This window comes from Drosophila takahashii, chromosome 2L (assembly GCF_030179915.1).
Source record: "Drosophila takahashii strain IR98-3 E-12201 chromosome 2L, DtakHiC1v2, whole genome shotgun sequence".
In the NCBI taxonomy this organism is placed as follows: domain Eukaryota; kingdom Metazoa; phylum Arthropoda; class Insecta; order Diptera; family Drosophilidae; genus Drosophila; species Drosophila takahashii.
Genome location: NC_091678.1, coordinates 391170 through 416125, shown reverse-complemented (window position 1 = coordinate 416125; position 24956 = coordinate 391170). Strand labels below are relative to the sequence as shown.

At 40.3% G+C, this 24956-nt stretch overlaps 2 protein-coding genes across 2 annotated transcripts in view; both read left to right on the top strand.

Moving 5' to 3' along the window:
- Nucleotides 1-24956, top strand: part of Dus1 (Dihydrouridine synthase 1) — a 29792-nt gene that overhangs the window by 4227 nt on the left and 609 nt on the right. Inside the window, exons 2-4 of the mRNA XM_070218922.1 lie at nt 23394-23838; nt 23900-24344; nt 24412-24577. Of these exons, the coding sequence (XP_070075023.1) occupies nt 23412-23838; nt 23900-24344; nt 24412-24577 (1038 nt within the window). The 5' untranslated portion in view covers nt 23394-23411. The remainder of the gene's footprint in view (nt 1-23393; nt 23839-23899; nt 24345-24411; nt 24578-24956) is intronic.
- On the top strand, nt 1832-6249 carry LOC108062061 (uncharacterized). Its single transcript, XM_017148577.3, has one exon. The coding sequence runs from the start codon at nt 2938-2940 to the stop codon at nt 5797-5799; it is 2862 nt and encodes a 953-aa protein (XP_017004066.2). The 5' UTR covers nt 1832-2937; the 3' UTR covers nt 5800-6249.

The window sequence follows — 24956 nt, the reverse complement described above, 5'->3', positions numbered from 1 at the left end:
TTTTACGAGGCCAAATCGGGATCGTAGCCCGCATCATTAGTCGTGCTCCAGCGGATTCCCGGCAGTTTGTCTGGGGCTTACATAAATCCTCCGCTGACTATCCGTCTCCATCTTTCGCTGTCTCCGTCTGGGGCTTATGTTCCGCCCGCTTTCTCCGGCGCTGACCTCGTTTTCCGTCTTCGGACGACTCTAGATTACGGACATCTCGAGCATAAATATTTACCAATCATTCGGTCAGGCGACGGCATGTCTGCACTGGGTTTTCCTCGGAAAATACCCACCCACTCTGAGCCCACTATCGTGTATCTTCCATGTAAATAAAATCACATCAAGTGCTGAAAATGTACTTGCTGCAGCACGTGCTCCAAATATTCTCTCGAGTGTGCTTTCCATTTCATCTAACACCTACGGCGTCCCTTTTTCCCTCCCGACCCTTTTTACCTCTGTGTCGATGGCATAAATAAAAAATGATGCTGGTATCCCAAAAAAAAAGAGGAAAAACCAAAGGTGCGTGCCAATCTCCATCGGCCTTCCGTGCTCTCCTGTCCCATTTAACGTTATATAATAGTTACTTCCTGCTTCAATATGAGTCCCAAGGGATGGCAACGTGAGCCATTCGGCTAACAAGCCAATAATCCTTTGGGATCAAAGAACTAGCATACATTTTTGGGCTTCTACTATAATCATGGGAATTAAATGTATAAAATACGGCTTTAGAAAAACCTATTTTCTCTGATAATTTGAAATTTGTTTATAGCTAACTATAGTTAGTTTACTTCAATTCAAAAAGTTTTCTTCTTTCGGAATATACCTAAAAATATAACGATTGGAAAACACGGGGTACTTTAAGGTAAATTCACATCTTAAGCGATCACGAACACACATAATTCCCATGGTGAGCCACCCCCAAAATTGCCAGCCGAAAAACATTCAAGGTTTTTGTTGGTGGGGGCGCAACACCCCCTCTATTTTCGTCAGTGGCGTACGCATGTTTTTAGAAAATGTAATGTAACGTTTTGCTAAAATCCTATGAATTTTATCATAAAAATTATTTAATTTTCAAAGGCCCCCTTCGTAAGTCTCTGACGTAAACCCCTCTTATTCTGCTCATCTGACTAACGGTACCGGCAAAACCGCACACAGCTGTCCTTAACTCTCTCTTTCACTCTCATCTGATTTGTTACCACTAAAAATTGAATTGACAAGCGGAGGCTTTCAACTGTGAAGCTTTCACCCTTCAATCAGCTGAAGCAACTTATCCATTCACGTTCAACGGGAGAGGCTTTCTTTGGCACTCTCTTTCTCACCTGTCGTTTGAGAGCGACTTCGAACCGTGAGAGGGAACTTGAGTTTGGAACACTAGTACACATGGTTTCTGTTTATTGAAAGAAATAAAATAAATTACAAATAATGCCATACATTTTTATTAAATCAGTGAAATGATTAAACTTTTGTAAATATATATTATTAAAATTTTAAATAAGATACGATCATAAAAATTGTTTTATGACTTCAAAATTAAAATTCAAATTTGTTAATTACAAATGTTTTTTTTTTTTAACTGTAAGCTTGTGTTTACCAACTGTTTGGGAGGGACGTCAAACCTTGTCGAACATATACTGCACTGAGAAAAATAATCGGGGATTTTTATAATACTTTTGAGACTGGCAGCTTAAAGTTTAAAAAGAAAAGTACAATTTAACTAATATCTAGCTTGTTAAATAGTTTTTAAAACGCAGCAAATGGATTTTTATCTTCAAATGAAAGGTGTTATTTTTCTGAGTGTTGCAGCACTGTTTGACTCAATCGAAAGTCGGGAGCTTCCAAGTTGGTTACTCTGCGTGGAGTTGGTTCGTTTGGTCGCGTCGGTTGAAGGAGTCGGTTGTGCGTTTTTGAAGCGCTCCAGTAACGGTAAACGCGAACGCCATCGCCTGATTTACTGTTATTTTAACTCGGGACGCCTGTGCCTTGTGTCTTTCTGCGTGTGTGTATGTGCCTTTGTGTGTGCTCGCCAGTCTCTTTGTGTGTGTGTGGGAGTCAAACAAATAGCAAAACGAAAAGGAAAATCATAGAGCAGGAATTCCGCAAAAAAGGGGGTGGCGACCATCCCGCTTTTCTGCGCCCGCTGCCAGTGTAACCACCCCCTCGCAGTAGCAGCAACAACAACAACCACAACAAGGACTTGAGAATAAAAGTGGAAAAACAAAATAAATTCACGTATGAACCGTTAACTGCGCCATTCACAATTCGCAACAACAAATAGAAAATAGCAAAGGCAAAACAATTAAATTGTGTGTGTGTGCCAGAGAGAGACAGAGAGAGAAAGAGCACAAAGTCAACAACAAAATCATTAAAAAAAAAACCAAAAACAAAAGTGAAAAAGAAGTTGGTAAAAAGTTGGATAAAAATAAAAGTTGACGACTGCAAAAGAGAAAGCCAATAAAAGGCTGTAATAATAAAAGCCAGACGAAGTGAAGGACATAAAAAAAAGCATAAAAAAGGACATTGAAAAATAAAAGGAAATTGGACTCTCGAGATAAAATAATGAAAACAGTTAAACACCAAAGCAAATGAGATAAAATAATAAAAACAAATAAATTTTCCAAGGATATTTTATACATTCTTAGTAACCATATTGAAAGCTAAAGTAATAGAAAAAGCTAAGTTTAAAATTAAACAGTATAAACGAACTCATTAAAACTGCAGTCAGTAATTTTCCGTAGTCCCAAAGCGACCATTCAAAACATGCTGAAAAATCGCTTGGGAATTATATGAAGCCCTTTTAGAAGCACCGCTGGATTGCATCATCCGTCGAGGGCGTGGCTAAGCATCGAGTGTAATGTACAGCTGTCAAGCAGGACCCTTCATCACTCACACATCATCATCATTATCATTTTCATCAACCGAGGAGGCATCTTCTCCAGACCCAAATACACCATGTCCACGATAGTTGGACTAACTGGGCCAAAACCGGGAGCCAAAGGAGCCAACGGAATAGGAGGAGTCAGGGCGGAGACGGATCACATCATAACCATCAGCACTGCCAGCCTGACGGAACCGAGCAACGAGGAACCCATCAAGGGAGTCGCTCCTGTCCAGTCCTTGGTAGTCCCAGTTCCACTGGAACCGATAGTTTCCAGTGACCAAGAGAGACCAAGGAGTAACCACCGCTTGTGCCGGCTCTCCCAGCTGGTGAGCTACCAGAACAACATCGCCGATGTGCAGCATCGCAAGGGGAGACGCCTCCACGGACTGCAGCTGCCACTGCATCCCCTCCAGCTCTTCGGCTGGCTGGTGCTCCTCCTGTTCGGCGTGGCCAGCTACTGGGTGCTCATCCCGGCCTTTCATGCCCGCATCCAGGGACCGCTCTACGGCCTGATCACCGGTCTCTACCTGGTGCACATAGCCTCCCATCTGACGGCACTATTAACGGATCCGGCGGACAAGGAACTGCGGCGGGTGCATCGCAACGACAGGATCGTGCCCGAGTTCGACCGGACGAAGCACAGCCACGTGATCGAGAACGGGCGGTGCCACCTGTGCAACATCCGCACCTCCTCCAGCCGCACCAAGCACTGCTCCGTGTGCAACAAGTGCGTGGGCAAGTTCGACCACCACTGCAAGTGGCTGAACCACTGCATCGGGTCGCGCAACTATGTGGCCTTCCTGATGTGCGTGGTCAGCGCGGTGGTGGCCACCCTGGTCATCGTGGCCGCCGTGGTGGCCCAGGTGGTCTTCTACTACGTCCAGCCGGACTGGCTGAGCTTCTACTGGTGTCCTCTGGAGCTGAGTCACCCCCTGGAGGGCGGCGACTACATAAACATCACCTTGAGTCTGGGCCACAACGGCACCATGATGCTGATAGAGCAGCAGGAGCAGGAGGAGCCCGCGGAGGAGCTGGCCAACATGACCATCTCCACGCTGCCCAGCCTGCTGGAGAACTTTACGGCCCTGATAGAGGCCACCACCGCGCAGGCGGGGATTAGTGTAAGCAATCACACAGTCACACAGCCCGTGGTTTCTGGGATTACACTGAACGAAACCATTTTCCTGTTCCTGCTTGGGTTATTAGGATTACTGGCCGCCGTGAGTGCAGGACTGCTTCTGCACCTGTGCTTCTTCCACATCTACATCTCGTTTCTGGGACTGACCACGTACGAGTACATCAGGAACCATCGGCAGGCGCAGGAGGCCAAGACCAAGCAGCTCCTGGAGGGAGCTCCCAAAAACGGGGGAGTACACTTCTCCAGCTCGCTGCCCGAGCCACACAATCCGTCCAAGTCGCTGCCCGGGGGTCAGCAGCTCTACTGCTGCTCCAGTGCCCCGCATCCCAGCCAGCTGCAGTCGCAGGAGGCGGTGCAGGTTGGTCAAACGGAGCAGTCCCTGCGGCTCCACTGCTGCGCCAGCTCCAGGGAGTTCCACCAGAGCAGGCAGGCCGTCTACGTGTGCTCCCTGCTGGAGGAGAATGTGCCGCAGATCCAAGTGGAGACGGACACGCTGAGCAGCTTCCACTGCTGCTCCAGCTTCGCGGCCAGCTCCCTGCAGCGCCGGGTCAGCCTGGCCAAGGGATCGCTGATCTCGGCGGAGCCGCGTCCCCAGCGGCCGGCCACCTATCTGCAGTACACCGAGCAGTGCACCCTCTGCACCTTCCGGCTGCGCAGGGGATCGGGAGCGGCGGCGGCGGGCTCCTCGGGAGCGGTGAGCAGCGCCGGCGGAAGCAGCAGCACTCGCACTCTGACCAGCCAAACCGGCGGATCCTCGTCCTCGGCCACGGCAGCCGGGAATATCTCGAAGCATCAGCGCTGGCGAAGGAAATGGAACTGCTGCGCCTCGGTGCCGGATAGTCCCGATGTGCCCAACGATCTCCTGGCGGCCCTGACGTTCCGCGAACGCGAGGAGGCGGCGGCGGCGGCCAAACTGAATGCCCAGGAGCTGCCCATCCAGTTCATACGCACCTTGAACGGGGGTTTGGATCAGGAGTTGCCTTTAAAAGGAGCCACTGCAACTCCCACGCCGCCCAGAAGCTCGCGGCTGCGTCACATGCTGCGCTTGCTGGGACGCTATCGAAGACCCCGGTGTCGCCATGGAGCCACGCATCATGGAATCGCGGGAAAGGAGCACCAGAATCACGGCGGCTCGGCCATCAAGCAGAATCAGATTCGACCGCTGCAGCTGCAGGCGGCTGGGCGGGGATATGCCAACTCCACGGCCACGCCCACACCGCCCGCCAGTTCGCCGACGAGCAGGAGTTCCCTGGAGAGCAGCGAGCTGAGCACCAGCACAACGAGTCCCGAGCTGATGCTCTTGCCCACGTCCGTGATAAGGGACGACAGCGTGACCACCTACACGCTGACCTTGCCGCCCGCCCTGCCGCCGCCGACGCGGAGGAAGATGAACCAGACCTCCCAGGAGCTGGCGGAGCTGGCCGAGACCCTGGGCTTTGCCAGCCATCACCAGAGTCCGCAGACCAACAGCCGAACGCTGCCCAGTCTGGGGAATGTCTATCGGCGGCAGCGGAGGAAGCACTTCCTGCGGACGCGATCGCCCACTCTCTCGCCCATCCACGAGTCCGGACTCTCGAATCCGACGTCGCCGCAGCCCCTGAGGCATCTCCACCACCACCAATCGAACTCCAATCCGGCCAAAGCCACGTCCTCGCCGCTGCTTAACCGCAACGGAAACGGAAACTCCTCGGCGCTGCTCGTCCAGAATCTGTGCAGCCTAGCGGGGGAAACGCTGAGGAAGACCGCCTCGAATAGCTCGCTGCAGAGCCTCAGCTCCAATTCGAGCAGCACATAGAAAAGAAGAGAGTCCTCGATGGTTTCTGTTTAGTCCCTAGGTTAGTCTTATCCCTAGCAAGTAGTAGTCCTCGCATCCGGAAATCAATTAATCCGCAAATAAGCATCGAAAGTCATAACTGAAATCAATTAAGCAGGGGGAGGAGTGGGTGGAGGATTGGCTGTCAGGGCCAGAAAGGAAATTGCCTTTGATGCGATGCGGTTTCATGGCCCAAACTTAATTACCGCTTCTGGTCGGGGGGCTCCTTTGTTTGAGCTTGTGGATTGCATATTTGATTTATTAAGAGTCTGGTGTGGAGAGGTAATAGAAAAGATTGGAATTTTCGCTAAAAAGTAGCCAGGATATTAGTTTAGCCTCTATGAAGAAAACTGTTTGATTTATTTACTCCTTATTTCGCTTATTAAATAAGTTCCATTGGAATTTTCGCTATAAAGTAGCCAAGATATTAGTTTTACTTCAATGAAGAAAACTTTTTGATTTATTTAGTTAAATTAGTTATTTAATAAGTTCCATAACAAATTTAATCAAACTAAATTAATTAGATAATTTTCTATTTCCAACTTTTCCCTTCTTTTTATAATATTTTCAAATACTTACCTAAGTTTCTAACTCTTGATATTATTCCTTTGTTTGAGCTTGTGGATTGCATATTTGATTTATTAAGAGTCTGGTGTGGAGAGGTAAAAGAAAAGATGGGAATTTTCGCTATAAAGTAGCAAGGATATTATTGTTTGATTTATGTACTATTTATTTTGTTTAATTAGTTAGTAATCGAAATGAATTAAATCATCTAAATTAATTGGATAAATACCAATAGGTTTTCCCTCTTTTATATTACATTCAAATACTTACCTAAGTTCCTAACTCTTGATATTATTTTAAGGCATACAAATAAGGAAATCCTAAGAATTGATATTTATTTTGTTTTATTAAAGTGGTTCCATACTAAACCGAATTATTGGTTTCTATACAAGCCTTTTCTTATGTTAATACCTAAACGACATGCCTTGCATTTTCTATTTCCATCGAGCGCTTTGTAGTTCCCATCGTTAGTCCCTAACTGCATCGAGCTGTTTTTCGCCCCAAACTAAACATCCTTTGGCATCCTTTGAATGACTTTGCAGCTGAATTGATAAAATATGCAACAGCATGTGCTGAAGAGTTGAAGTTCGGGTGGCCTTTCCCCAGAGTTTTCCCACCCCCTTTGGCTGGTATTGATTTTCATTTTGGAAAATGTGTAAGCGAAGGCGTCGGGTGATTACCAGTGTTGGGACATACCTAGATACTTGTACCTAGGTACGTACCTAGGTACAATTTAGTGGTACCTTTTACCTTACCTAGGTATAAAAATAATTGAGTACCTTTTACCTTACCTAGATACAGATTTGTATATACCTTTGGAATTATTAAGGTACTTACATAGGTATTAAACATTGATCTGATTTAAAATAGCCAAATCTGACTGCGACACTGTAGTATCGTTTCATTGTATCGTTTCGTTTCGAAATTGTAATAGTCGGAACGCAGCATTAAAAGTCATTGGAATTCAGCCGTTCTATTGTTTGTTTTGTGAAGTTAAAACTAATCGCAGTTTTATTTTATATAATTTTGTGCACGTATGTATGTTTCCATCACTACATAAATTTATTTATGAAACCAAAGTGTATTTGGCGCGCAAAAATGCCGTATGTAAGTAAACAAACGGCATATACATATGCACAATATATAGTCAATGTTTCTACATACGGAATTTTTGCGCGCCAAATATGTACATGAGGGTTTCATAAATACATTAATGAAGTGATACGTGCATACAATTATTCATGCCGCGTGTTTTAAAAATATATGCACAAAATTAAAACATTTAAATTAAATTTAAATTTAAATGAAATGAAAAGATATTGTTTGATTAAGACGACTAAATACTGAAAACTAGTCTTATTTTAAGTTTAAATGATTACATTGAACAAAACAAAAAAAATTATAAAAAATAAAAAATACCTTATAAATACCATTTACCTTTACCTAGGTACTGGGAAATTTAAGTACCTTTACCTTACCTAGGTATTTATTTTTGCCCAATACCTTTTACCTTACCTAGGTAAAAAAACACAGTACCTTTCCCAACACTGGTGATTACGTATTGTATCTGCAGCTGAAGCTTCGGCTGTATCTGTATCTGAATCCGTGTAGCCGTGTATCTGGCGTCATCCCGCAGCCAAAAAAAAAAGAAAAGAGGGAAAAAGGACGAGGACACAACTGCAGCATGTTGCCAAATTGTTACGCAAATGTTTTCATTCGATTTAAATTCAAATGCCGACTGTCGATGGCAATTGTCAGGGGTTCTAAACTTGATTTTGACGACTGTCTTTGGGCCCATTAAATATGCCCAAGCTGAATAATTAAAGCGGCACAAGTCAGGAAAACAAGAACGGAAAAACAGAGGAGTGGAGTAATGGAAATGCGTCAGAAGCGGGATTGAATTGGATTGGATTGAGCTCATGTGCTCTCATCCTTCTCAGTTGTCAGTCGGACAGCTGCTATCGGGGCTAAAAAGCAGTGATAGGTATACGCTATATGGATAGACAGCCATAACGACTACGCACAAGACACTCCGGGTTCCAGGTGGTTCCTCCCCCTCCCCTCCTTTCAAACGGACAGTCGGCGGTTCGTGTTATTGAAACTGACAGCAGGAAGAGTCCATTTTTAACCGGCGGCAGGTGGGCAGGGGGATGTGGGCGTGGCTGAGGTGTCAGATGGATGGGTTGCTGGAAAAAGAGAATCGTTTTGAGTAGAGGAAGTGACCTGACCGTTGAGTGTGATTAGTTTTTCTTTTAGTGCCCATTCCGAATCCATTTGTGTTAACCTCAATCACTGAATCAGTGCTCTCGGTTTTAATGGTTTTGGATATCAATTCGTCTCTTAAAATACAATTTCTTGTTTAAATACTGTGGTACTGTAAATAAGTTACTAATGTATTCCGTGACAAGACTTTTGTACTATTAATCAAAAATACCGTAAAGGTCATACAAAAGTTGAGAACAATATGCCCTTTAGAGTTTCAATTAATTACTCTACACTGAACCACTGAAGTTTGGACTGTTGAGAGTAATGCCCATTAACTTTAAACCATGATAAATTTGTTTTCAAAGTTGGGAAAGTTTTCCCGCCAACATTAAAAGAGACTCAAGGATAAAGTCTGCTCATCCTTTCAGCTTGTGATGACATAATCCTAAATAAAATCATTGGTATTAAATTAAATTTGGTTTTAGTTTAGTTTCTAAAAGTTTGACTTAAACTGGATTTATTGGGTACTAAAAATTAATATTGCTAGGTGAACTTTCTTGTGTATTTGGCTTGTATTTCGGTCACTCAGTCGACGGATTGAGGCCAAAATAAATGGCAAGTTAATTATAGAGACCCCATTCTTGGCCACACACACGGCAAATCAACTCGACTTGACTGCAAATATTGTTGCTTTGAAGGGATGGGGATGCCCCAACCCCATCCCTTTTACGTATACGAAGAAGGAGACAGCTGAAGAAGAGGGGGAGTGGAAGAAAGAGAGTGTCATTGAGCCCGTATCTAGAAAGACGCGACTTCCGGCGGACTGACATGCATTTTAGCAGGTTGCCTCGGCTCGAAGCAATGTTCGTTTCAGTTCGTTTGCAGTGACAAGAGACGGACGCCTGGTAAATGACTGAAAATAACATAATGCAACGACTATAAATGGATTTTCAATGCAGACTTTGCTGCACTGACAGCTGGAGCAACAATTTTCCTTTCCTTCTTATTTTCCCTCGTTTATTTCCGCAAGCAAAACACTCTGCATACTTTTGAGGGCGCTTCTGTGGCTCCGCATCTGTGTGAGCTGCTTTGTGTGAGGGTGTGGGTGTCTATATCCGTGTGTTTGTGAAAATGTTTAATTTGATGGCACTTGGCGTTAACATTTCGAACTGCACCTGCTGCCTGGAGACACATGAGGCGCACAGAGAAGCCTTCGAGCTTCATTACGTATCCGACATGTGCGCCACATACATTATGCCATTCGTGTTTTGTTTCATAGCGAACGATAAAGGCCGTGTGACAATTCCAGGAAAAGCACGCACATATTTTTATTAGGGGAAGTCGGATTTCTCTACTTAAAATTAAAAAATATTTCAAAAGAAATGTTATCTAACTTTTAAACAACTTTAAGTTTTCTCAAAAAAAAATCATTTTCTCCTAAAAACTTTCTTTCTAGAAAAATTTAACATATATTTAAAGAATTTGCATTGTTAATGAATTGGTTCTTATAGATATGTTCCTATATTACCGACTAATATATTTGTCATTTTCTCCATTCTTAAATTTGTATTTCATAAGTTTTCTTATCTTTCTTTTTTCCATTTTTCCTCACAAAAATGTTTCTTACTTTGTGTAGACTTTGTGTAGCTCGAAGGCTTCCTCAAACTTGAATTTTAAATACGAATCACCGTATTTTTTGCTCTTTTATCCGCTCTACGCAATCGTATCCTTTTGGTTTTCTTGGATACCGGATTTTTTTGTTTTGCTCATGTATCCGAAATGCATATATTCATCCGGTTGTCTGACCATCCAGTCACACTTCAGAGGCGTCCGTCCATGTGCATGCACCTGGGGCAACCAGGAGACACCTGGAGGATCTCCGTATTTCAGTGGCTGAATGCTTTCAGATAGATATAAAAAGATAAAATGAAAGGAAATACCAGTAGTGTGTGTGCGTATTTATTTGTATAAAAATATATTCGACTTTAATTGCATGTTTGTGTCATGTTCTTCTGGTTCTCCTGGCTACTGACTACTGGCCACGCCCCCAAAAGTGACTGGGGAGAACTGCCAGGCAACGCCCTCGATTTCTCTGTGTGATTCCCGCTTGTGGAGTTTTGTTTACGAGACATAAAGCAGAAATATTCTGGGTTGAATTGGCACTGGGGGCCTCTCCCCCACTTGACTGACTTTCCCTATGGCAACAAATGCAACGCAACTCGTGTTGCTTTCGTTGCTGTTGTTGCTGTCGCCCTGGTTATTGCCGTGCATCAATTATAAAACATTTTCTTGTTGCCGTTTCAATACTTCTTTGACATGCAAGCCGAAAATGTTTTGCATTTTGGACAGAGAGATAGAGAAACACTTTGAATAAATATCAACAAAAAGACATTTCAGTGCTAAAAAATAATATTTAAAATTAATATTAAGCAAGGAAACAAGTTTTTGTAATTACTTAATTTTTTTATTACTTACTCACTAAAAACTCATATTTACTGACAATGTTTTATAAAAATATTATCTAATTAAAGTTAAATATTATTTTCAATCTTTACATCCTATTTAAAAATAATATTATAGTTCCAAAAAGTTTCTGCAATTTGTTTTGTTCTTGTGTAAAAGCAACACCTTCTGAAAAATTGCCAAATTTTTCAGGTTGCCTGTAGGATATGCAAACGAATCATGATTGATTGGGCCTGAATTGGGTGCGATGTCTCATTATTCCAGACAGTCGCCTTCGCCTCCAAGTGCTCCTCCTTCTCCTCCTGCTTTTCCCCTTCCTTTTCCGGGTTGTTATTAGCAATGGTAGTTAGGCTAACTCCAAATCCCACTCCAACTGGCCTCATCACCCACTCCCTTTGTTTTCCTAGCGACCTGCAATGACATTTTCAGTTGCTTTGCTTTTCCCTTTTCGTTGGTTCAACGAACTTCTGACTCTTTTGTTGAATTCTCAGTCAGGTGGAATATTCAGAACACACAGACATAGGTGGATCCACCCACCACCTCCTCCCTAATATGCTTTTCAATTTAGTTAATGACTTTCCAGTTAGGCCCTTGAACCGATTTGTGGGTAGGTCTCTGGTAACTTAAGCTAAAACAAATTAACGAAGAAAAAATAAGAAATATAAGAAATGTGCATGAGACTGGAAACGAGGTGGTATGAAAATTGGGAAGGAAATGTAAGAAAGCAAATAAAAGATTGAGGAATAAAACAATAATTATATTAATTTAGCCCAGCCAATTAAGTGTGAAATTAAAAGCACGATTATATAAAAAATATATTTTGATAAAATGTGCAGTTAACAAAGTCCATTATAAAGAAAATAATTTTAAATGAAAATAAATAAAGATATTGATGAGTATGCAAAGAGATATTTGAATAAAGTGAAACAAGAAAAAAGTCCCAAATAAGTATGCTATAGAAAAGAGTTAAAAAATGTAGAAAAATTTGAGGACATGCTTTGTACTATAAATAAATAAATATGTGACAAACAAATAAAGATGGTTTAATCTAACAAAAAATAATGTCGATTCTGTTTTCGTTTGATATTTTTGCTAGTATTTTGTGTACGCCGCCCCATTTAGAAGTTAAGAGACCTGTAAATCGCTCTGCAAAAATAAATCGCAAAAAAGAGCAAAGACAGAAAAGTGAAATAAAAACACCAGAGAACAAACAAAAAGTGGCAACAACAAGCTGGCTATAAAACTATCATTGGCCACCAGGTGGCAAGTGGGCGGGTCATCATGATGATTGTCGTTGCTCAGAGGGTCGCTTTTGACCCCCTTTCATTGGCATTTTAAATATTTACCAGGCCAGCCGAATGGCGAATAGTTTGTGGGGCTTCCGAGGGGCTTTGGGTTTTGAGTATACTTCTCCGGACGTGTTGACAATTTCATCGTGCGCAGCGGCTCCATTTGCAGAATTTGCTTCACGTTGCGGTCATTATGGTCGAGTTACCTCCATCGGTTTGTTCAGCGCCTCTGCGGGACATTTTTCGCCCCCTGTTTGCTCATCAACTGCTGTGTGCACGCTGCGTATACGCAATTTTGTGGTTTCTGTAAGTGGTTCGATTAAAGGCAAGATTATTATATTTCAAGAAAAAGTAATGTATCTATCTAATGTTGTAATGGTTATAATCTAGAATATTAGGATTTGATTTTAAAGTGTCCTAAACCACTTTTCACATAACTATTCATTTTTTCTAAAGATCTTATTTTACATGAATATTTTGATTTTATAATTAAACACTTGATGGCAGGCAATAACAAATACATTTAATTGAAACAATAAACATTCAAATTTTACAATTAATTTTCTGTATTCTATATAATAGATTAGCTTTTTAATTGTTATTATTGTCACGATGAGGGATGAATATACTTTATAGAATGCACAACAAACCAAAAATGTATAAATATGGTGGTCATTATTCATAAATTGGTTATTAATAATTAAATAGCTGAATCGCTACCAATCCTAAAATTCGATAACCAAAAATGGAAAAGTAAAACTCCCTTACAAAAATCACTCGAAAGCATTAAAATTTCTTATATTTTTCCCCTTTGTTTCAGTCTTTTCGGCATGTTGTTTTTATTATTTATGCAAATACTTGCACGTAAATTAACAAAGTAAATTGTTGTTGGCATTTTATGTTTCCTGTTTGGCTTTTGTGTGTCATGTGTGTTTGCCTCGCCAAAACAAATCACACGCATGACACACACACAGAGGCACTCCCACGCACTAGCACACGCACACCTCGCACACCTCACACCCACACAGGCGCAGAGCTTAGCGCGTTGGCAATAAAATGTCGGGGATTTATGGGTACGTGTCATTTGGCTTGTTTGTCTGCTCCTCACTTTGCAACAGATAAACACAAGGAGTGTTTGTAGTATTTGTGAGTGCCCAAGGATGTTTCATTGTGGGAGTATCTAAGTGCTTGGCTGCATGTGTGCGTGTGTGATTGCCTACACTAGCGGTAAAAATATTAGTTCACCACATATTATGAAAAGAAATAATCGATGTAATTAAATTCTATTTTTGATATATATTTTTTTTAAATAATATTTTATAGTATTTTACATCATAATTATTATTATTATGCCTTTTTATAATTTCACTCACACCTTTTATTTCTGTTTTAATATCAACATAAATTGTGTGTAATACTTATGAAAATCCGCAGAGTTATGAGCAGTCTTTTTTCCAGTAAACATTCAGGGCTTCGATCATAATTCACCCAATTTTAGCTCAGCTATATGCGCGTGTGCAACACTGTGGCAATAAGACAAACCAACAAATCCAGACGTCTACCCTCAAGTAGAGGTCCAACTAATTGAGCAACGCCTCTTAAGTAGGCAACATTTTCTTTCTAGGGCCAACAAATTTTTCCATTCATAAAAAAAGGATTGTAATTCGGAATATTAGAAATAATTTTTGTACAAAATTAAATTTTTCTTTAGATTTCAATCTGTCTTATAATTTGATTTAAGTTACAGGTAGCTTTAAATTTACCTTAAAGGTAATGCCCTCTTTCTTTTGATTTTCCAGGGAGAACATTCGCTGCCCTTTTCTAGTTCCTCGCTGCTTCGCTCTGTCTGAAAGTCAATCAGCTAAATTCACGTTCAATTTGGCCATTTGGCCTCAGTTGGCTTCGTCACCGTCAACGTCATCGTCTGGGCCATATACAAATATAATTAAGTGCACAGGCATACAGTCGAACACGCAGTCTTGGCTCATCCGCATCCTCCTCATAGAGTACACATATATCCACCCTATGCTATATACTATATACCTTACAAGGCCAACTGGCAGCCCTTCATTATTGTCACTGCAGCTGGGCCTACAGGCTCTTCCTTACCTACAGTCCCGTGCTCCGGTTCTCGTCTCAAGTTGCCTTACACAGAGATGAAAATATAGCTAAAATACTCTTCTATATATAAAACTCCACTCACTGATTTCTCTGCAAGTAAACCGAATCAGTTTCGAATAAATATTTGTTCAAGACTTACGATTAGTTAAACTTCCAATAACTAGTAAACCCATTAGGGGAACTAAAATATATATGAAAGTCATAAATTGAGAACTATGGCACTATGACAGCCTTTAAATAACATTTCAAATATTATTTTAGCCCCTCTAAAAATGCTTCAAAGCTTTTAACTTAATTTTAAGAAATATTAAAAAAAACTAAATGGCTAGAAAAAAGGTCAACTTTTTAGCCACAAAGTAAACCTTTATTTACGAAACACAGAAAATGTTGTTTTCCCTTCCTAAACTATTTTTCTCCGTGTAAGCTGGATCTGAATCAAGGCTGACAGGCAACAAGCCTCATTAGTCCTAATGAGCTGTGTGTAATAAAATTTCATCAAAAGTGTGCAAACAACATTAAAGAACGGGCGACTGGAGAAAGAGGAAGAGCGAAAGCGTAGGAACCCCCGATCCGAAAGCATAGGCGCCCGAGAATTAATTAATAAACCAATTTGGAAAGGTTACAGGTAACAGGTGAAGATGGAATATTTAAGGAGGCAAGTGCTTTGGTGACCCCTCCAAAGTTTGAGTGCAGGCCAAGAGAGAGAGCCTCTCTATGTACGTACATCCGAAATGATGAGAGCTGCATTCAAAAACTTGGCCCCATTTCAATTGTGTCTAGCTGGCGGGGAAACGCCCAGACGAAGACGCCAAATTGTCGCCACATCTCTTCAAGTTCCCCTCGTTTGGGACCAAAGCTGCCATCCCATTGTCCTTGAAATGGGCACAATGCGGGCTTGTTACGCGCTTCGGCCTTTTATTATGGTTTATTACGTCAGCAAATGGATTGTACACACAGGACACTTGGCTCAGGAACAGGAGAATGCACTTGGAATTATATTTATATTGGATCTAAAACATTAAAAATGATGTATTTATTGTTAAATTTAGCCCATTAAAGCTAGATATTAATCTTTTATATACCATGATCTTTGATATATACATCTTATTTACATATTTACATTTTCCTACCATTTCCTGGTTCCACCTCTCTTTCTAATAATTACTAATACATGATTACTATGTCATATATATTTTTTTCCTGTGCATCTATGATTATACCTGTAAGTTTTTCATGGTGTTTGGAAGGCAGGACCGCCAGCTGGCCTGACTTTGACCCGCTTGCATAAGAAATTTCCCGACCTAACTGGGTCCCCAAATGTGAAGGACAGGAACCTTGCATTTGATTAAGTGGCGTCATCTAGCGGCGCTTTGAAAGTCCGCCCATTAACCCATTTTGTTTTCAACTCGTAGTGAGAACAAAAAGTTTCTTGGTTAAGTTCTCTAAGTAGGGAAATTACGTTCTTATTTATGACTAGTCAAGGACGTGTGGAAAATGTACGTACATTTATAGAAATAACTAAAATAAATAATCTCAAATTAATCGTTTAATTGAAAAAACCGATTTCCAAATTAATTGAATTTATGTACATATCTCTATGATTTATAATTGAGTGGTTGGCAAATAAAATTGAGTGTTTGCTTATTGATATTCTATCTGCAAAACTTTAATCACTTTTCATCAGCTATATAGATGCACTCGCGGCCACTTGAATAGGTTATTCGCACAATATAAAACGGTCAATTTTGGGAGCAATTTTCATTCCATTTTCCCTTTTTTTTTGCGTTAGCTGTTGTTGTTTTGCCATTGCACACTGGGCCAGCCGATCAGATTTTTGGCCAAAAATACGTTTTTCTTTTTTAAGAAAATGACCAAATTGAGTTTGGGATCCTTTTTATAATACATTAAACTAATTTATGCCAAAGTTTCAAAGAATTCGGGCAAGTAGTTTTCTTTTACCATATTTTCAAAGTGAAAAATTCATAAAATATTGATGGAAATGAAAAAAAATTTAGAAGTCAAAGATGCTGATGTTGCTGTTCGACTTCTTTCCGAAACTTGCAGAAGGGATTATTTTCAACAAGTAAAAAATATAATATAGCTCGTATGTCTTACTTGTTTGCTAAAATAAATGTAATTGTTAATTTTTACGCTTTTTTTCAGCAAATGAGTACTTTGCTTTTCGAGTGCCTTCGAGTGCCATCCCCAAATTAGTTCATTCCTTCAAAAAAAAATTCGTTGATCAATTTACTAAAAGCGTAGCTCACCGACTCGATGCGGTTTTGCCTTAGTTTTCGGTAATTTAAGTTTTAATTGAAGGCTTAACTCGAAGTCGAGCTATTTTGAAGAGCTTATCTAAGAGAGCCAAAGAGTATGCCATACTTTATTTCTTCAGGTTTTGGTGAACATTTTGCGCTCAAAAATTTGATTTTTGTGTGACTAACATCTAAAATCTATTTTTTACGTACACTAATCGATTATGGTATTTTCCAAACCTATATCTATCTATTTAATCAGGACTATGCAAATAAAAATGTAGCATACTTTTGTGATGACTTCAGAATATGTCAAATTAACATTAAACAAATCAAAAAACAATATTTTTAAACAATTTTTTTTACATAATTTGATTATATAAAACTTAAAAGGTAACAAGAACAAAAAAATATAAATTTTTTTTAAATCGATTGTTTGATAAACGTTGATGTGGGAGCCTCCGAAAGTTGCACTTTTTAACGGTTCATAAATCTTAAATGACATAATATTTTTTAGTGATGTTCATTTTTTTTAGTTTGTTTTATCTCATACTTTATTGTTTTCGAAAATTGAAGAAGTGCGTCTTCTAGTTATTTTTTTAAAAATAACAAACCGAAAAGTACGTAAAATTTTCCGACTTTGGTCTGGATTATCTATATCATATAAAATTCCAAGAAATTTTACTTTTAGTTCGTTGGAAAGTTCAATCTTTTAAGAAAAAAACGCAAAAAACTGCATCCTTCTAACTGTCCTAGGAAAGAAATTACAGATTTTTGGCCAAAAAATTAACTTTCTGGCCCAGTGTGCATTGTAGTATAATGTTTTTTTGTGTGTTTATTTTTGTTTTTGGTTCTTTGTGGCTGCACGCAAAGAGAGTTTTTATTTTTATACCCTTGCAGAGGGTATTATGATTTCAGTCAGAAGTTTGCAACGCAGTGAAGGAGACGTTTCCGACCCCATAAAGTATATATATGCTTGATCAGCATCACTAGACGAGTCGATCTAGCCATGTCCGTCTGTCCGTCTGTCTGTTTCTACGCAAACTAGTCTCTCAGTTTTTGAGCTATCGGGATGAAACTTTCCCAAAAGTCTTCTTTCTATTGCAGGTAGTATATATGTCGGAGCCGACCGGATCGGACAACTATATCTTATAGCTCCCATAGGAACAATCGGAAAAAAAAACTTTAAAAAATTCTAACTTCGGTGTTTTTTGAAATATTACCTTCTACTTTTGGGGATGTTATTTTTTTAATATTTCTGAATTTCGAATTAATTATTTAAAAAATCGGACTACTATATCATATAGCTGTCATAGGAACGATCGGAAAATTAATGGAAAAGTAATAGGAAATAAATTCTAGCTTCTTTGGTTTTTGTTGTATTATCTTCTACTCTAGTATACGACTCTTTTTAAATATTTCCGAATTTCAATTTTAATTTTATCGAAATCGGACGACTATATCATATAGCTGCCATAGGAACGATCGGAAAATTAATGGAAAAGTAATAGGAAATAAATTCTAGCTTCTTTGGTTTTTATTGTATTATCTTCTACTCTAGGATATGACTCTTTTTAAATATTTCCGAATTTCAATTTTAATTTAATCAAAATCGGACGACTATATCATATAGCTGCCATAGGAACGATCGGAAAATTAATGGAAAAGTAATAGGAAATAAATTCTAGCTTCTTTGGTTTTAATTGTATTATCTTCTACTCTAGGATATGACTCTTTTTAAATAATTCCGAATTTCAATTTTAATTTGATCAAAATCGGACGACTATATCATATAGCTGTCATAGGAACGATCGGAAAATGAATGATAAATATTAGAAAATTGAACATTTTTGCGATTTGTTAATTAATATGAATGATCTGCAAGGGTATATAAGCTTCGGCTGGCCGAAGCTAGCTTCCTTTCTTGTTCAATTTGATTGCCATCACGCCACGGGGAGTCGCCAGTTGCATGTTAAATGGGGTGGGGTTTTTTTCCCATGGTTGTGGGGGTTCCGTGAAGCCTGCGCTCAAATAGACCACAACTAACGGTGCCCCAACCCAGTTTTTTTACGAACCCATTTACCATTCTTGACCACTTGAAATTTCATTGCACTTGGTGAGTAAGAGAAAAAGGAATGTCATAGTTCGCGAAGCCGAAGTTTTAATGCCCTTTTATGATATTGTGGATATGATATCGATATGATATGGATATGACATGGATATGATATGGATATGGTATAAATATGATATGGATATGATATGCTGATACGATATGATAGGATAGACGGTAAACAGTTCATTGTAAGAGTGTAAGAACTTTGCAATTGCTTTGTTGTTGGTGTTCAGTTGTTTTCCATTCTTTTGCTAACTTTTTGTTGTGTGCGTAATACGAGGAAAACTCTTGAAAAACCCATGGGCACGTGTGTGTGTGGGAATGAGGTCATATTTTGGAGCTGGCATCGCTATTTCAAGTGTGTTTGTCTCCGGGCTGCTTTTCCGTTTTAGCTTTTCTTTTCGCTTGTCGCTTTACAAGTTCGACAGCGAAACAAATGTAAAGCAAGTCAGGCAATAAAACAGCGAAAACGCGATAGTCAAGAAGGACGCAGAATCCAAACCTCGCGAAAAAACTAAAAAAAAAACAAAAAAAATTAAAAAATTGAGTTCTAAAAATAATTCTACATGGAGAAATTGGGATAAAATGACTAAATCTATGATATCTATAAAAGCAGATTTTGGTAAAAATTAAACATGAAATTGTCGTCCTTTCGTTCTCGCAGTGTAAGAGAGGAGCAGACTTACTTGACTGAGTTTTAGATGGAGCCACGCAAAAACACAACCACAAGAATGTATTAGAAGGAGAAGATGTCAAAGTTGAAATGGCAAACTCAGCAGGTCACTCCCCTTCACCCCTCTTCTTTTGCCACCCCTCCGCCTTTATCCTTAGCCATTTTTTTTGGTTGAAAGGATTTAACGCCTCGTTGAATGGCAAGCAAGTTAATTCACATTTTTTCGCATTACCAATTTTTTATCGAGCTTCCTTCGTCTGCAGTCTGCAGACTGGAGTGGCCTTCAGTGTTTGATTGGGTTTCAGCATTTCGACGGCATTGGAGGAGGCGTGAAGAAGGGGGCGTGAAGTCTACTGGCAGAGTCTGCACTTTTTTCATAGCTCCGGGCTAATATTTCAGCTTTATCTGGCATCCGGCGATCAGCGAAGTTGATTTAAAAGTTCTCTTAGCACTGAAGATACGTATTGAATCAGTTAGTACACTTTTTAAAAATGACCATTTCCTAAATTCGAATACTTTTGCAACATTTTTCTCTTGTTTTTAAGAATTTGCGGTATTTATTTTATTCATAACTCAATTTTTGGCTTTATATAATAAAGTGTATTTAAAATGTGGTAAATTGCTCTTCCTTTTGTTCTGAAGAATTCGCGGTTCTAGTTCTAGTTCTCCTTTTTCTTCGGCTTTTCCAACCCTTCCAAGGAATTTTCAGCTAGCGTGCCCTTTCAATTAAACTTTAGCATTTTTTATGGCGACTGACCAACGTGCTGCAAGGTTAACACTTAATGAATACATAACACTACCCCCATTGCGAATTCGTGGCTAAGACCATTTGGGAAATTGGAAAAGGAGGATCCGGGGCTTGGCAATTTGCACCGCCAGCGATGTGTGGCCTTTGGGGGCGTGGCCGAAGGCTGATGGCCTTCTATGCTCGAGTGCCTCCCCCAAATGGGTTCTGGTATCTCGCCAGTATCTACAGAGAAAGCCGAAGTTGCCTTGCTCTTGGACTTGGACCGTCTTAATTGGTGCGGAAATTATTAATTATCGTGTTCGCCTGGCACCGCAGAAATCGAAAGCTTTGAAACGGCTATTCAATTACAAGCCAGAAACTCCGGCAGATGCGAAACAAAGTGCAATTGTCTGCGGTCTTCGCAATTGCGCACTTTGCACAGCGGTTTTTGGCCACCCTGCGGCTGACCATCTAAATCTGTGTGCTGGCTGCAAATTATGTAATTTACTCAGCTGGCAGTGCATTCAAAGATAATTGGGATGGGTTTCTAAAATATTTTGATTGGGTGATTTTTATTATAAGTCTTTTGAAATATTAAAATAGTTTACTAATAGTTTAAACTAAATAAAAGAAAAATTTAAAAAGCTGAACTTAATTTAGACTAATAAAAAGCAGAATTCTTTCATAAATTTGTGCTAAGCTCATAAATAAAATGCAGAATTTATGAAAGACTTTTAGCAAACTCATTAGAATGTGTAGTAAATTTTGACCATTAAACTAACTTTAAAAACAACTAAAAAAGAGCGGAATGTAATTTTCGTTGCAACTTGTAAATCACTTTTTGTACAATCGCCGACATGAACGGACTTGTTCACATTGCAGTTGGTTTTGTCCGCCTCTCTCCGCTTTCTCCGGGAAAAGTTCTTAATTGCAAAATGCCCAGAGCCTTTCTTCCTGCTCCTCGGCTCCTCGTAATCCCCATGGACGTCTCATTTGGCAACTTGGCTGTAATTTGGGCATAATTATGACAAAGCCAACAGCTGGCGGCGCAACAGCAGCCACGCCCCCTTCTTTTTTTTGGCGGGGGTCTGCACTTTATTTTCGGTTCAGTTCAGTTCTTATGCAATTTACGTTCGGAGGGGCGGACGGAAAAGTTTCCTGGCCATTTAAACTTTAATTACTCACAGACATTGGCTTCAAATGGCTCCGTGCATTGTCAGCGAAAAAAGTTAAGCAACAGGAGAAGTCGGAAAAGTCCTGGCAAACGGGCCGAAGAAACCCCAGAAAGAAGGTATATAGACGGGGATCTGGATCTGCCTTTGCCATTGATAAAATTGCATGCCATTTCCGGTCAGTAAACTTTCAATGTGGAAACTTTTTCCTGCCCTTGTTTGTGTGCGAGTGATGGTCCCAAAGTAAATTTCCAATCGAGCCAAGTTATGCAAGTTATTCTGCAAGCTGCCTAGGGGTTACCTTGTTTTCGGGTGTGCCAAGATGCAGGTGCGTTTCGTAACCATAAATTGTCTAAGGTGCTGTAAAATATATTAAGAAATAAGACAAAATTCTAAAGGAAAATAAACTGTATTTTAGATTTTTGTTTAAAGTGATTTAACGAATGTTTATAAAATAACTGGTTTTACTTGATTATGATCATTTGCCTCTTGCTTAAATAAAGTTAAAAGCCAAGTCTTAAACGTAATTTAAAAAAAATCCTATTCATTCTGGGGAAATAACCTTACTAACCACATTTAATGAGTTTATGACCTTTAATTAATGTATAGTATATTTTTTGGTGGTTAAAATACGGTACATTTTTGATGTAATCATACAAATTGAAAATCTTATAGTTATGATATAATGGTATTTTAAAGCCTTAAATCGCCATATCGCACTGCACTTACTTTAAGCCATTTAACTTATGTGTGCTCCCCGTGCCATACGATACGCAAGTTGAAAATTTCGTTAAGCTGCTGGAAAGAAGGGTTTAAACTTTAAAGTTTTTGAGTTGCATGCCCAACTTGAATAACTCAATTAGTGCGCCATTGTTATAAGTTTGTTTGTGTATAAGTTGTGGCAGTTGTTGCTGCTTGGCTCTTCTCGTAATTGTTGCTGTTGCTGCTGTGCATTGACTTAGAGCGCAATTTTCACGCTTCTTTGACTGGGCCAAGCCCAAAAACGAAAGCGAAAAGCGGGCTGGAAAAGTGAAAAATGGGGAGATGGAGAAGATATTAAAGAAAACCCCGATCGAAGCAAATTAATTGGAGCAAACGCAAGCAAACAGCAAACATTGCGATTGCAGTTGCAGGTGCAATAAAAGTGAAATTGGATATATTGCAGTGCTGCACCCAGAAAAAAAGAAAAAGATAAAAACCAAAATCGCTTCTTCTCATTTTGAGAATAAAGTCTTCTCACTTCTTCTTGAAATCAAAAAGAAAGCATTGTCGACTTTGGGTCTTAACGGATCCAAAACAAGAAAGGTTAGAGAAACAAGTGGATCTAAAAATCTACTTTTTTCCAAGAAGTTTGTTAAACTATTTTTAGGAAGGTCACAAAGGGGTCTTATAAATTAAAAAACGCTTACATTCTTTTTAAATGGTATAATATTTATGTAAAAAAAACATTTTCTAGTGGCAAACAATATTTAGTGCCTGAAATTAGACCCCATTTCCCACACCCCTTTTCCCAAACCCTTCCCTTTGGATTTTGGTTTTCCTCCTGTGCGAGTTTTTCTGTCAACAGCTCAATGTAAATTTGTTTGACTTTGCGCCCAACTGTGCGTGGCTTTTCCGCAGTCGCTCGGCCGCTCCCAGTGGTCGCTAATGTGTCGCTAATTAGCATTAGTTGGCTGCGAAAATGCGTGGGTGCCTTGGGAAATTCAGTCCCCCTTTGTGGCCGCTAAAAAATGAGCCACAATATTTGACTGCATTGCGGATATTTGTCAACCCGTTTCGCAGGATGAGTAATTTTTTTTGGCTGCCACCTGGAAAATTTTTAAATCGATCATGGTCATTTTTCTTACAAAACTGCAACCTTTAGTTGCTTAATAGCTAATAATAACTCAGATACTAGTCTTAAAAGGTTCGAAGTTTCGTTAAGTAGACACCAAGAATGTTAAAAGGTTGTTTCTTCATAATTTAATTTTTAAAATCTATTATTTTTCTTTCAGACTTGAAATAAATTTGCCATGGTAAACGGCGAAGGTGGCGAGGCCATCACAAATCCCGGCAAGCTCACCGGCTACGACTTCTACCGCTCCACCCTGGGATCCCCGCGCTATGTGGTGGCCCCCATGGTGGACCAAAGCGAGCTGGCCTGGCGGATGCTGTGCCGGCGATATGGCGCCGAGCTCTGCTACTCGCCCATGTACCATGCGAATCTCTTCGCCACCGATCCCAAGTACCGCAAGGATGCCCTGCAGACGTGCGCCGCGGACAGGCCGCTGATCATTCAGTTCTGCGGCAACGATGCCCAGCAGATCCTGGACGCAGCCCTGCTGGCCCAGGACCACTGCGATGCGGTGGACATTAATTTGGGCTGTCCACAGGCCATCGCCAAGCGCGGTCACTACGGCTCCTTCCTGCAGGACGAATGGGAACTGCTGACGGAGATTGGTGAGTGATTGCAGCTTCCATTAAGTGGATATAAAATTAAACAATTATTTCCTCATTTCAGTTAGCACATTGCATGCCAAGCTAAGCGTACCGGTGACCTGCAAGATTCGCATCTTCGAGGATCTCGAAAAGACCATCAGATACGCCAAGATGCTGGAGGCGGCCGGCTGTCAGCTGCTCACAGTCCACGGACGGACGAGGGAACAGAAGGGTCCGCTGACCGGGGTGGCCAACTGGAGCTACATCAAGGAAGTGCGACAGCACGTCAAGATTCCCATGCTGGCCAACGGCAACATCCTGGCCCTGGAGGACGTGCATCGTTGTCTGGAGGAAACGGGCGTCGATGGCGTAATGAGCGCCGAGGGCAATCTCCACAATCCGGCCATCTTCCAGGGAATCTCGCCGCCCGTCTGGCAAATGGCCAGTGAGTACTTGGAGCTCGTCCAGCTGCATCCCTGTCCAAGCTCCTACATTCGAGGGCATCTCTTCAAGCTCTTCCATCACATGTAAGACTTGGGGGTTTTTTAGTTTTCAAGTTATCTCTCTTAAAGCTGTTTCTCCCCCTATTTTTAGTATGAACATACGGAACAACTCGGAGCTGCGCCAGTTTCTGGCCACTGCCAATCAGCTAGTGCAATTCCAAACTGTGGTGCAACAGGTGCAGGCCAAGTATGAGCCCTTCCATAAGAAGGAGGTGGTCTACGAACCGGAAGAGTGGGCTGCTGGCTCCGAGGAAGAAGTAAGTTAGATGATCTATATAAGAGCCCTGCATGAATGGATTCAATGAATTATTTTAAATTTTTTGTTTCATATGAATGAATTAATTCGAATTTTGAGTTTAATAGAATTGAATGAATTTGAATTTTGAGTTTAATCGAATGAATTTTATTTACTATGCAGTTACCATTGATTTGTTAAAAATGTTCCACTTTTTGTTCTTAAATGAAAGCATTTGTGCTTTTCTGGCAAATTCAAAAAATTTATAAAAATTATTCGTTCATTCACTCATTTGAAATGAATTAGAAAAACATTTAATTTATTTCACATATAATTGAATTAAGCAAATCAGAAATTTCATGGCATACTAAGATAAAACAAAAATTGAATGATTCAATAAG

Coding starts and splice junctions, on each gene's coding strand:
- LOC108062061 (XM_017148577.3), top strand. CDS start 2,938: ATGTCCACGATAGTTGGACTAACTGGGCCAAAACCGGGAGCCAAAGGA.